At 36.5% G+C, this 12,375-nt stretch overlaps 2 protein-coding genes across 4 annotated transcripts in view; one reads left to right on the top strand and one right to left on the bottom strand.

Moving 5' to 3' along the window:
- Window positions 1–190, bottom strand: part of LOC104799271 (universal stress protein A-like protein) — a 2,481-nt gene extending 2,291 nt beyond the window's left edge. For both annotated transcript variants that reach the window (XM_010521692.2, XM_010521693.2), the window contains exon 1: window positions 21–190. In XM_010521692.2, the coding sequence (XP_010519994.1) occupies window positions 21–92 (72 nt within the window). In that variant the 5' untranslated portion in view covers window positions 93–190. The remainder of the gene's footprint in view (window positions 1–20) is intronic.
- Window positions 191–1,501: 1,311 nt separating this feature from the next.
- On the top strand, window positions 1,502–11,781 carry LOC104799270 (ubiquitin carboxyl-terminal hydrolase 12-like). Of its 2 annotated transcripts, XM_010521690.1 has the most exons (32): window positions 1,502–1,666; window positions 1,982–2,045; window positions 2,225–2,375; window positions 2,459–2,616; window positions 2,960–3,225; window positions 3,330–3,548; window positions 3,633–3,741; window positions 3,828–3,943; window positions 4,249–4,347; window positions 4,515–4,624; window positions 4,946–5,020; window positions 5,969–6,047; window positions 6,140–6,286; window positions 6,368–6,448; window positions 6,554–6,673; window positions 7,170–7,292; window positions 7,591–7,668; window positions 7,789–7,877; window positions 8,111–8,219; window positions 8,309–8,377; window positions 8,452–8,559; window positions 9,157–9,212; window positions 9,295–9,472; window positions 9,568–9,669; window positions 9,755–9,826; window positions 10,134–10,199; window positions 10,369–10,434; window positions 10,522–10,608; window positions 10,719–10,835; window positions 10,953–11,027; window positions 11,123–11,209; window positions 11,316–11,781. In XM_010521690.1, exons 1-32 carry the CDS (start codon window positions 1,637–1,639, stop codon window positions 11,355–11,357), a joined length of 3,348 nt encoding a protein of 1,115 aa, XP_010519992.1. In that variant the 5' UTR covers window positions 1,502–1,636; the 3' UTR covers window positions 11,358–11,781. The 2 variants fall into 2 exon arrangements, with proteins under 2 accessions (XP_010519992.1, XP_010519993.1); XM_010521691.1 differs by lacking the exon at window positions 6,140–6,286.
- The last annotated feature ends 594 nt before the right edge of the window (window positions 11,782–12,375 follow it).

The following is a 12,375-nucleotide window of genomic DNA, read 5'->3' as shown; positions in this document are numbered from 1 at the left end:
CCGTTTATGCCCACCATTCCCTTCGTCGCCAGCGGCCGTCGGTGAACCTCCGGCTGCTTCTCCGCCGCCGTCTCTAGTGGTTGCTCCTCCATCTCCGATGTGGGCTTTTTTTTTTTTTTGCTTTTGGCTTCTGGGAAGTGGGAAGTGAACGAGGAACGTTGTCTGAGATTGGGATGGGAGATTGATAGAGCGTTATTACATTGTTTAATCAGGGGAGGAAATATGCATGAGGAGGTGATACGTGGAGCATAGAGTATAGACACGTGGCACACGCTGGGGGAGTGAGACGAACATTTGTTCAGTTTTGTCTGAAATTGACCAGAAACGGTTTGGTTTTGACCTTAAGCGACAGAGATATTTAGCGGGCTTTTATTGGGCTTAGGGCTTTATAGCCCCTTTAACTAAAATAACTAATGATTTTAGATAATTAACTAAAATAACAAAAATAACTAATATTTTTTGGTAAGTTTCTTCTAAGATCAAAATAAAATTAAAAAAGTAAAGATTTGTATTGAACAAAATTTCCAAAATATATGGAGAATCCTAAGTCACCATTCTTTATCATTACTTTCTATTTGATTATAATTAATAAATAGTGTTAATGGATCCTAATAAATTTTAAAAGCTTTTTTCTTAAATTTATGGTTTAATATAGAAAAAAAATTAGCGATAATCATTTCAAATTTTGGTTCGAATTCTGTTCATGAATTAAATTATTTAGACTTAAAAAAATTATAATCATTTGACCTTTATATTAAATTTATAATTTATAATGTTTTATTTATTTATTATTCGATTCCATTCGGTCAAATAAAAAAATAACCATTTGACTTATTATATAAAAAATAATATACATATCGATTATTAATTAAGTGGGTCATAAAAATAAAAAATATAGACAAATATCCTGCATGATAAAAAAAACATTTGATTATATATACCATTTATTTATGATAACACACAAAATGTATGTTATAAAAATTACTGGATAAATAATATTATCACATTCCATGGAAAACAAATATAGCATTGCGCAAAACTTGTATTATTGTAAGTAACATGTTATATTAAAAGAAATCCAGGATGTGTGTTCCTAATTTATCAAACACCTTTAGTTTATTTGTTTTGACTGATTAAATACCTTTGAATTTGGACATGCTTTACTAAAGATCTCTGAGTACAATTTAGAACTTTATTCTATTTATTTGTACTACATTTTTAATTTTGTCGGCCGACTATATATATATGTATATTATAATATATAATAAAAAGATCCGTATGATACATTTTTATCTCTTTAATTTATTTGCAGCCCAATATTAATAAATTTTACATTTTCGTTTACGTAAAATCTATTTTTTCCAGTGACGTCCTGAGCTTCCTTACGTGGCACGCTCTCATTGGTTCGTTTCTTTTCATGGATCAAACAACGGGCACTTATTCATCTGTTTTGTGGAATTTACAATATCGCCCTCGTATTTTCTCGACACCGAGTTAGAGAAAAGGAAAGAAATGAGCAAGGAGGAGCGATTGATTTCCTCTGGAGGTGCCTTCTTCCTCTTCTTCTCCTCTGATTTTCTTCTCTGTTCCTTTCTCTCCGCGTCTCTCGATCTGTCCGTCAATATCTCTCCGACCAATGACTGTGATTGCTCCGCCGCCGCTTGATGTAAATTCCGATTCATCGTTTGTTCTCTTTGTGTTTTTTTTCGTTGTTTCCTTTGTGGGTTCTCCCCATATTCACTCGAGTCATCTTCTGATTGCTTGTTCGGTTTGGTTAACTGATCCAGTAGGGTTTTCCTTCTTCGGAACTCTTCATTGTGATTTTTTCCTTGAAGCGGTTGAATCAATGGAAAGTGCTGCGGTTTTTTGTTGTTCCCTGAGTTTGGTTTCTAATTTGGCATTTTGATCACGGGAGGGCGATATTAGAGTTTTTATCGGTCGCATGTCTGACTTCTTGCGGTTTGATTTTCGGATTTTGCAGCTAGAGGACGAGGAGATGCTCGTGACGCATTCGGATTTGGTCGAGGGCCCTCAGCCCATGGAAGGTAAGACTCGTCGTGTGATTTAATTTGATCTTATCCTTCAGTTCCTTTTTTTTACGTTTGATTTTATGGATTTGATGCAATAGAGCTGGTGGGATAGTAGGTTTAGTTTGTAGTGCCCAGAGTATAGGATGGATGGTTCACTGTGCTAGGGTTTTGTGAATTTTTTGATGCATTTGTAGTTGCCCGACCTGCTGAGCCTGCGAGTACTGTGGAGAACCAACCCATCGAGGATCCTCCCACTCTGAAATTCACTTGGACTATCGCAAATTTTTCAAGGCTGAACACCAGGAAGCATTACTCCGACATATTTATTGTTGGAGGCTACAAATGGTAATCCTATTTATTTGGCAATGATGATTGTTTGCCTAATATGCATTTTAATTGCTTGTGGTGTATTGCTTTGTTATGTGCAGGCGAGTTTTAATTTTCCCGAAAGGAAACAATGTCGATCATTTGTCCATGTACTTGGATGTTGCTGATTCTACGACTTTGCCGTACGGGTGGAGCAGATACGCGCAATTCAGCCTGGCTGTAGTCAATCAAATCCACAACAAATATTCCATTCGAAAGGGTATTTGTAATTGCTTAATTCCGCCCTTGTGGACTATTTTTTTAAATGCATGTAACGATTTTTTGAATTTTAAAAGTACGAATGTTGGGTTTGAAGAAAGGGGTCACTAGAAGATTTTGGAAGAGAATCAGGCAATAATCGGCTTCTCTTTACCTGTACAGCCAAACTGAAATTGATTAATCAGAATAAGTGTTGTACAATCTTCCAAGTGTCCTATTCAGGAAAATATTTATCTGTTTTTTAATAAACCCTGGTATATCTGAGTATCTAGTTGTGAGTCTCCCATGTTACAACTGAATCTTCAAGTGTTATTGGCATAACAATTTACTTTTGCCTCCTGCAGAGACACAACATCAATTCAATGTGAGAGAAAGCGATTGGGGTTTTACATCTTTCATGCCTCTCAGTGAACTATATGATCCTAGTAGAGGATATTTGGTGAATGATACTGTTGTGGTTGAAGCTGAAGTCGCTGTACGCAAGGTTCTTGATTACTGGTCTTATGACTCTAAAAAAGAGACCGGTTTTGTTGGACTTAAGAACCAAGGTGCAACCTGTTACATGAATTCTCTGCTACAGACGTTATACCATATCCCTTACTTCAGAAAGGTTGTAATGACTTTCTTGCTTTCTTTTTTAGGTCTCTAAATTATATATTTTTTTCTCACTGATTGTTTGAATAAAGACATCTGAATTCCGAGCTCTATCTGTAGGCTGTTTACCACATGCCGACGACTGAGAATGATTTGCCTACAGCAAGCATTCCTTTGGCCCTCCAAAGTTTGTTTTACAAGCTTCAATATAATGACACTAGTGTTGCAACAAAGGAGCTGACGAAGTCGTTTGGTTGGGATACATATGATTCTTTCATGCAACATGATGTCCAAGAACTCAACCGAGTTCTTTGTGAAAAGCTTGAGGATAAAATGAAGGTAATTTGCATTTTGCTGCTGGGCCTTTGGTTGCTTCTTAGTCGATGTTTTATGTTTGGATCTTTTGGTTCTCTTTTTCCCCAGGGAACGGTTGTGGAGGGAACAATACAGCAGTTATTTGAGGGTCATCATATGAATTACATTGAATGCATAAATGTAGATTACAAATCCACGCGAAAAGAGTCATTTTACGGTATTTAGTCTTTCATAATACCCCATCATCTATTATCTACTTTTTGTGAAGACAATTTTTTTAATTATGTATGTAATTCATGACAGATCTCCAGCTTGATGTGAAAGGCTGCAAGGATGTTTATGCTTCTTTTGACAAGTATGTTGAAGTTGAACGACTTGAAGGAGATAACAAATATCATGCCGAAGGACATGGTTTGCAGGTCGCCTGTCATGGTTTTCTTCTCATAACATCCTCTTGGGGATCTTCATTAATTCACAATGTGTCCGTTTGGGATCCCTTGATTTTGTCTGGTTTATATCTGTACCTTATTTGGTGTAGAAAGTTATCATTATGCATAGCAGCATAAGACATTCCTTAGCAAGGCTTTGAAGTCTTATGAAGTTTCTCTACTTAGTATTTACTTTGAAGCCAATGCAATAATAACTAACTAACTGTCATTATCACTGTGAAATGAAGTCAACTTATTTGGTCTCATTCTAGAGGAAACTGTGTTTATTGTTTCAGGATGCCAAGAAAGGTGTTTTATTCATAGACTTCCCAGCGGTTCTTCAACTTCAGTTGAAGAGGTTTGAATATGATTTTATGCGGGACACCATGGTGAAGGTAAGTGTTCTAGGTTTCAGGTGTCTAGAAATTAGTGAGCGTGTGATGGTGAATTTATACCCACCCCATGACTCTACCCTTATTCAGGATTTATATATATATTTTTTTCTTGATATTGGGCTTTCATGAAAAGTAGTCAGCGAGTGCTGATGCAAATTTATTTATAGATAAATGATCGCTATGAGTTTCCTCTTCAACTGGATCTTGATAGAGAGAACAGAAAGTATTTATCCCCTGAAGCAGACAAGGGTGTCCGCAATCTTTACACACTTCATAGGTATGCTTCTCTGAACTTAGATGTGGTAGTTTCACAGCAGTTTGCATTAATGTATTAGTTTTTGTGCAGTATGCTACCAGTGAATATATTTTGAAATCTGGTGGGCTGTCTTTTTTCAGAATTTGGTTACAAGTTTTTGTCATTGTTTGCTAGGTTCCTCCTCTCAGGGGAACTGCTTTCCAATGCTTACGCTTACATGAATAGTTAATTAGCATGGTTTGTGCTAAATATAGTTTCTAGTCATTATTTAGCCAGTGAAAAAGAAGGCACTAGAAAAGTATATTGTTATTGCCACAAGATAACCTTGTTATCTTTCTGCAGTGTTTTAGTTCACAGTGGAGGGGTGCATGGTGGGCACTATTATGCCTTTATAAGGCCAACACTCTCTGATCAATGGTATGTATCCTTTACCTCTCCTATACTTAGAAAAGTTTCAAAGGTTTGGGAAGCCTGAAATGTTTAATCTGCAAACTGTGCAGGCATCCTCTGCTTTTGATACATGCAGTGTCAATCATTTTGAGTCAGATATTCAAATTACACGTCGTAACGCTTGATATATGCTTGTGCTTCTATTCTAGTTCTTCTATCTTCTTCTGTATTCTGTATCTGTTTAACCCCCAAGTTCTTAGAATCCCTTTTGGCTGTCACCTGATAACAATTATTACGTGCTTTTTGAGGAATATAGCAGGGACATGGGAATTTAGATAGGTTAACAGAAGCTAGATTAGAGTTCAGCCGGATTCAGCAGGATTTCTTTATTTTGGGTCTTTATTCTTAAAATTAAGAGTTTTACTAATGTCATACTGGTTTGTTTTTATAGTTGAAAATGTTTGAAGACATTTGCTTCTATGAGTATACAGTTATTGATTTTGGAGCTGACTTTCAGTAGTTTGATGTGTTGAGATTGTAGCATGTCTATATTATGTAAGATTAGCATCATTCAGCCTAGTTAGGTGCTGTCCAGTAAAGACAAAACACTAACGTTGGTGCATTTGCAAGCAGCCTCATGATAAGTGTCCCACATCGGAGAAAGAGAGGGATTTGGGGCCAATATATAAGGAGGCTCAATTGTTCCCACATATTTCCGATGTGGGACTCTAACACCTCAGCGGTGATATTCCAATTTGTGCATGGTGGTTTTAGTATCATGTCAAACGATGCACTGTAGAAGTAATGTGTAGAGTTTGATTTTTCAGTCATTGAAGTTGTAGAGCTTGATTTTTCAATATCTAGATCCTGTTGTGCCCCCTGGTGCTAGTTTCAGGTGGTTATGACAAATGTATGTAACCTATATTTTACCCTTAAATATTTGAACCTCTAAATTCGAGCTCTGAAATTGTGCAGGTACAAGTTTGATGATGAGCGAGTAACCAAGGAAGATATGAAAAGGGCATTAGAGGAGCAATATGGCGGCGAGGAAGAGGTAGCATTTTCTCGCTAGCTTTTCTATGTTTCATCTGTTGAGCTCACTCTGAAACCGCCCAACATGTTTCTTTTTTTTAAATGTCCTTTCAGTTACCCCAAACCTATCCAGGTTTCAATAACCCGCCTTTCAAATTCACAAAATACTCGAATGCATACATGCTTGTATATATTCGGGAAAGTGATAAGGATAAAATAATTTGCAACGTTGATGAGAAGGACATTGCGGAACATCTGAGGGTAAAATATTCTTGTTGATATCTGGTCCCCTTTATTATGCATGATCGCTTTCACATGACTTTTTTAGCTATCTCATGACAGGTAAGACTAAAGAAAGAACAAGAAGAAAAGGAAGATAAGAGAAGATACAAGGCTCAGGCTCACCTTTTCACAATAATAAAGGTTTGCTTATGTGCTGGAATTGTTCACGCTATTGTGTCTAATCTGATGTAGAGCACCGGTGAGGTTTAGGGACAGTCATTACTGATGCAATTTATCACTGTAAAGGTTGCAAGAGATGAAGACCTTACTGAACAAATTGGGAAGGATATTTATTTTGATCTTGTTGATCATGACAAAGTTCGCAGTTTCCGAATCCAGAAGCAGATTCCCTTTCAACAATTTAAGGTGCTTGCCAAAATATCTGCTTTATCTGAATTGTTCCTTGTCTGTGTTTCTGTTTATTGAAGGAACTGCAGCTTGTCTGATGGAAGACATGTTTTACTAAAAATCTGTCATTTGCATGGAAGAAATTAATTGATATAGGTTGAATGCCATTTTAGTTGCTGATATTATGATACTTCTTGAACTTAAAAAGAAGCTATACTAAAATCTTGTAAAAGATAAATGTGATAGTTCGACTGGGTTTGTTGTGAAGGTGAATTTTAAAAGATATTTTAATAAGATAATAGCTACTCTTATATTGTCCAGACAATTATTTGCATTTTTTCCATCATCTGTACATAGCAAATGCCTTGAAATAAATTCGTCCCTTTTCATCTGATATGTTCATGCACAGAACTTTACTTGCTTGGTTCTTCTCACTAGTCTGTTGCTATTAGCTCGATGGTCTCTTGTAGTTATATTGGTTTGATCATTTAGACAATTTTCTATTGGACTGTAGGAGGAGGTTGCGAAAGAATTTGGTATCCCTGTTCAATTTCAGCGTTTCTGGATCTGGGCAAAGCGGCAAAACCATACCTACCGTCCTAATCGTCCTTTAACGCCTCAGGAGGAGTTACAACCGGTATTTTATTCCTTCTTTTCCCTCATATTTTGTTCTTACGTAGATTTCATATTTATAATTATCAGTTTTGATTTTAGGCTTGTTTTTCAAGTGATCCTATCTGTCTCGGTTAATTTAGTTATCAGTTTTAATCCATTTAGGGTCAGTTTTAATTATCAGTTTTTGTCTGTTACCAAGTTGAGAGTATCTTGTTCTGTGCAAGGTTATCTGCAGTAGTTGATTTTGTCCTCGTGTAGATAATAATAACTCTTTTTACATATTGATGTATTTATTTGGAATATTTAATTTAAAATTTTAGGTTGGACAAATTAGAGAGGCATCAAACAAGGCAAACAATGCAGAACTAAAGTTGTTTCTGGAAGTACAGAGTGGGCCGGTAAGAATCCCTTGTTGGGAAGTTTGATTCCTGAGGCCTTGTCTCATTGAAGGAAAGTCTGAATAGACTGATCACAGGGGGGGAAAGCTAAAAGACTTATTAACCTCTTGAATAATTCAGGATTTACATCCAATCCCTCCTCCAGAAAAATTGAAAGACGATATTCTTCTCTTCTTTAAGCTTTATGATCCTGAAAAGGCAGAAATAAGGTAATACTAATTTCCAGCTTCTGTTTTGTTCAGTTTTTCTGTCTACACTTCAATTGCCCACAACCACCGTAAAAAATTGATAATCTTCTAAAAGAAAAGATTTTGCTTCCTCTTCTTTTCCAGAAGAAAAGTTTGAAATGCAGTTTCCTTTCGCGATTGCTTATTTCAATTTTACTTTTATCAACTGCAGTTTGTTTTCTCTTCTAATTATAACTTTTTCTTTGTGTTGCCAGATATGTTGGTCGACTCATGGTGAAAAGTTCCAGCAAGCCGATGGATATTATAGGAAAACTGAATCAAATGGCTGGCTTTGCTTCTGATGAAGAAATAGAACTTTTTGAGGTTTGCTGCTTTTTCCATCTGGCTCTTAGCTTTGTCATTATGCTTATGGTTCAATTTTTAGTTCATGCTTTTTTGGATTGATTTTTCAGGAAATAAAGTTTGAACCTTGTGTTATGTGTGAACACGTGGATAAGAAGACCTCATTCAAATTGTGCCAAGTAATGATTCAATCTCTTATTTACTGCATGTCTTAGTCTTGTGCTGTTTAATGACATGGTTTTCTTGCCTGCAGATTGAGGATGGGGATATAATCTGCTATCAGAAAGCTCCTAATGATAAGGAGAGTGAATGGCGTTACCCAGATGTGCCTTCATTTTTGGAGTATGTCCAAAATCGACAGGTATATTCTACTTATTTTAGTTTTAGTGTTTTATCTCGATGTATAGTAGGCAGAAATATGTTTAAACTAAAGTCATGCAACAACAGCAACAACACCGCCTTAATCCCAAGTTTATTTGGGGTCGGTCGCATGAATTCTTCATTTCCACTCATCTTGATTTTGGGCTAAATCTTCTAATATTTGCAACACCTTCAAGTCGTTTTAAACTAAAGTCATGATGGCTAGAATTTTTCTTTGGACCTAGATTTTTGTTCTCTATCTTACTGTAATACACACCCACACCCACACCCACACCTATCTATATACATACGTTTATAATATTCTTCATTGTCTCTCCTTTTTATTTTAGTCAAGTACAACACTTCAAATCCATCTCTCTTTCCCAGTCTTGTGGTATGTACTCAGTAATTTGTATCTGACCATTATTACTCTCTTTCCTTCCACCTTGGGTTTCTGTTTTTCGCCTTCAACCTTTGATCATTTGCGTATTAGTTGTAGATTCTGTTTGCCGTTTTGGAAATTTGTACTACATTATTGGAGGATGACTGCTGTGGTTTTGTTTGGTACGATTGACTGATGTGGTTTGTGATTTTGTAGCTGGTTCGGTTTCGTGCTCTGGAAAAACCGAAAGAAGATGAGTTTGTTCTGGAGTTGTAAGTACCTCTGTATATACTGCACTATATGCGCAAAAGACAGCTTTTTCTTTTTCTCATTTGTTACTTCTTTCACTTTTAGGTCAAAGCTGCATAGCTATGATGATGTGGTGGAAAGAGTCGCTCATAAGCTTGGTTTGGATGATCCCTCCAAAATTAGGCTTACTTCTCACAATTGCTACTCCCAGCAACCCAAGCCTCAGCCTATTAAATACCGTGGAGTAGAACATTTATCTGATATGTTAGTCCACTACAATCAGGTAACAAGTGTGAGAGTGAGAGCGAACCCCCTGTCTACCCTTCTACTCTATTTGATGCAGGCTTCCTCACTAAGAGTGCTTGGTATTTTCCGCAGACATCTGATATTTTGTATTATGAAGTTCTGGATATTCCTCTTCCAGAACTGCAAGGTCTTAAGACTCTTAAAGTCGCTTTCCATCATGCGACGAAGGATGAAGTATGTATAGATGCTGCAGCTGTGCCTTGTATCCTACTATTTGCTTTCATTTTTGTGTTTGATCTTTTACCTGCCAATTTTGCAGGTGGTTATCCACAACATCAGGCTGCCTAAACAAAGTACTGTGGGAGATGTTATCAATGAACTTAAAACAAAGGTGAGAGTATAGTACATGCAGTTTCTTCTGTTGCATTGGTGCTGTAGTCTGTAAAATTGGTTTAGGGGAAAAGGGGTTTATCCCCTTCTCTGGCTTGTGAATCTGTTTCTGAGGGGACAATGTCACATCAATATTGTACTGAAATTTTGAAGTTGTCCTAGATGCATTGATATTACTGGTTGCACTCTGTTAGTATCATATGCATGTTTGTACCCAAGAAAGGCACTGATGTAAGTAAGCGATGCAGTTTAGTTCAAAATTACCTGTGAGATTTGTGTGCTTATATCAAGGTTTACACATTAAATAGGTGGAGCTTTCGCGTCCAGACGCAGAACTCAGGTTGCTTGAGGTGTTTTACCATAAAATCTACAAGGTAACAGCTAATTTGATTTGCTTCCTTATTTGTAGCCTCTGCTTCTTATCATCTTCTTAAGATTATGGCTCGTTGGTGGTACCATATTTCATATGTGGTTAATTGTTTTTTGCAACCTTGTGGAATTTGGATGTGTTAAGAACTCTAATTTGCTTGGTACGTCTTGTAGATCTTTCCACCTACGGAAAGAATCGAGAATATCAATGACCAGTACTGGACTTTACGAGCTGAGGAGGCAAATCACTGAACTAAAAAAACTCTTCTTTATTTCTATTTCATGGTAGTTTGTGTTTGAACTTTATTGGACATTTCGCAATCTCAGATTCCTGAGGAAGAAAAGAATATTGGTCCCAATGATCGATTAATCCATGTGTATCACTTCACAAAGGAGTCTGGGCAAAATCAGACGGTAATCAATTATCAAGCATAATATTAAGTTTTACGAATTTTAAGGTTTTGAAAGTTATGTTATGACTTTCTGTCAGTGTATCCTAATTAATAATATGATTTTCTTGGCAGCAAGTACAAAATTTTGGTGAACCCTTCTTTTTGGTACTCTGCGAAGGTGAAACTTTGGCAGAAATCAAAGAGCGTATCCAAAAGAAGCTGCATGTTCCTGATGAGGACTTTGCGCAGGTATGCATGTTCCTGATGAGGACTTGGCTATATGCCTATAATACAACAACATCATGGCCTTACTCCCAAGTTTATCTGGGAGTTTGTTTATCATTGATTCATTTCTTTGTTATTCAGTGGAAATTTGCGTTTATGTCAATGGGACGTCCGGAGTACTTGGAGGATACAGATGTTGTTTACAATCGCTTTCAGGTGATTATGTTGTATCCCTTCTACTTCGTGATTCTGGAGACAGCTTGTGCTGATATCTCTGAAATTTTGGTTTTGGTTATAAAAATGGTTTTCAGAGAAGAGATGTATATGGTGCTTGGGAACAGTACCTTGGGTTGGAGCACTCTGATAATGGACCTAGGAGAGCTTATGCCGTAAACCAAGTAAGAATACCTTCATCCTTGAATTTCTGTTGCTATAAAACCATGGAGGCCAAATTCTTATCCGGTATGGAGTCAGATTGTTAATAATTTCCTGATGTCCGTGTAGAACCGACACACATATGAGAAGCCAGTGAAAATATACAACTAGGCAAAGAGTTATTGATGGCGAAACGTATCGTCAAAAGGGCATATGAGAGAGCATGAAGAAGAAGCCTGGTGTTTTGATGGCCTTGGGAGTTCGAGCAATTGGGTTCTATAGGGTTGCACACATTGATACGTTCATATCCGGGAAGGGTTTTTTTTTTTCATATTTCGAAAGTAGTGTGATGTTTCACTTTGATGGTGTTAATATGATGCGTATGGAGCACGGTCTCTCGGCTACAGAAGAGGGCGGTTGGCTTTCCGCGTCTGTAGATACTACTGAGGTTGTAATTTAGCAGTTGGAGGAGGAGAGAGAGGTACGAAAAAGTTTTTGACTTGGGATTGGGGTGGGAGGCTCTCTCTGTATTTTATTAAACAGGTACTGATTCGGCCTTTTTTTTTTTTGCAAGTTTCAGTATTTATTCTGTTGACTGTTGGAAGTTCAAAGTACACATATATATACATTTATATATTAATTAATAAACATAAACATATACAGTTTGTATATAAATATATACTCATCTTAATAAAATTGATAAATTTACATAGATATATGTATACATTTATATACAAAATAAATTCACGTATTATGCAAGTGATGGGGTGTGTGTGTGCATATATAATAACTATATAAACTATAATAACTACATAAACTAGAAATAATTATATTTTAAAATCAAAATAATCGAATCAAACCATACTCCAAAGTGAAGTGACCACTGTACTCTTGCCTCCCGTGGTAACTTGCTTGACTTTTTTCCTTATATCCTCTCTCTATAGTCTATATACATATTACATAAGATTGCTTCATCCGATCCATATAGTATTCATCTATTCATTTAATTATATTAAGCGAATCCTCAAATATTCAAAATATCAGAAAACTAAGGACTTCACCACATTGCAAGCAAATGCTTTGTCGCCCCATCTTTCAAATTTTTTTCCATTTTATCCGAAAAGCCCGAAATCAGTGTCCTTTCCTATATGCTCTATTGCCAAAAGCCCTAGTAGTAGTTTCCATGGAG

Source organism: Tarenaya hassleriana, unplaced genomic scaffold (genome assembly GCF_000463585.1).
Source record: "Tarenaya hassleriana unplaced genomic scaffold, ASM46358v1 Cleome6, whole genome shotgun sequence".
NCBI lineage: Eukaryota > Viridiplantae > Streptophyta > Magnoliopsida > Brassicales > Cleomaceae > Tarenaya > Tarenaya hassleriana.
Note: the sequence above shows the minus strand (reverse complement) of the source record. Positions and strands in the feature narration are given on the sequence as shown.

Bases quoted from the DNA above. Each gene is read 5' to 3' on its own strand.
- LOC104799270 (XM_010521690.1), top strand. From the start codon at position 1,637: ATGACTGTGATTGCTCCGCCGCCGCTTGAT. The intron at 3,944-4,248 runs GTCGCCTGTCAT...TTATTGTTTCAG, and splicing joins CCGAAGGACATGGTTTGCAG to GATGCCAAGAAAGGTGTTTT. The intron at 8,220-8,308 runs GTTTGCTGCTTT...TTGATTTTTCAG, and splicing joins AAGAAATAGAACTTTTTGAG to GAAATAAAGTTTGAACCTTG.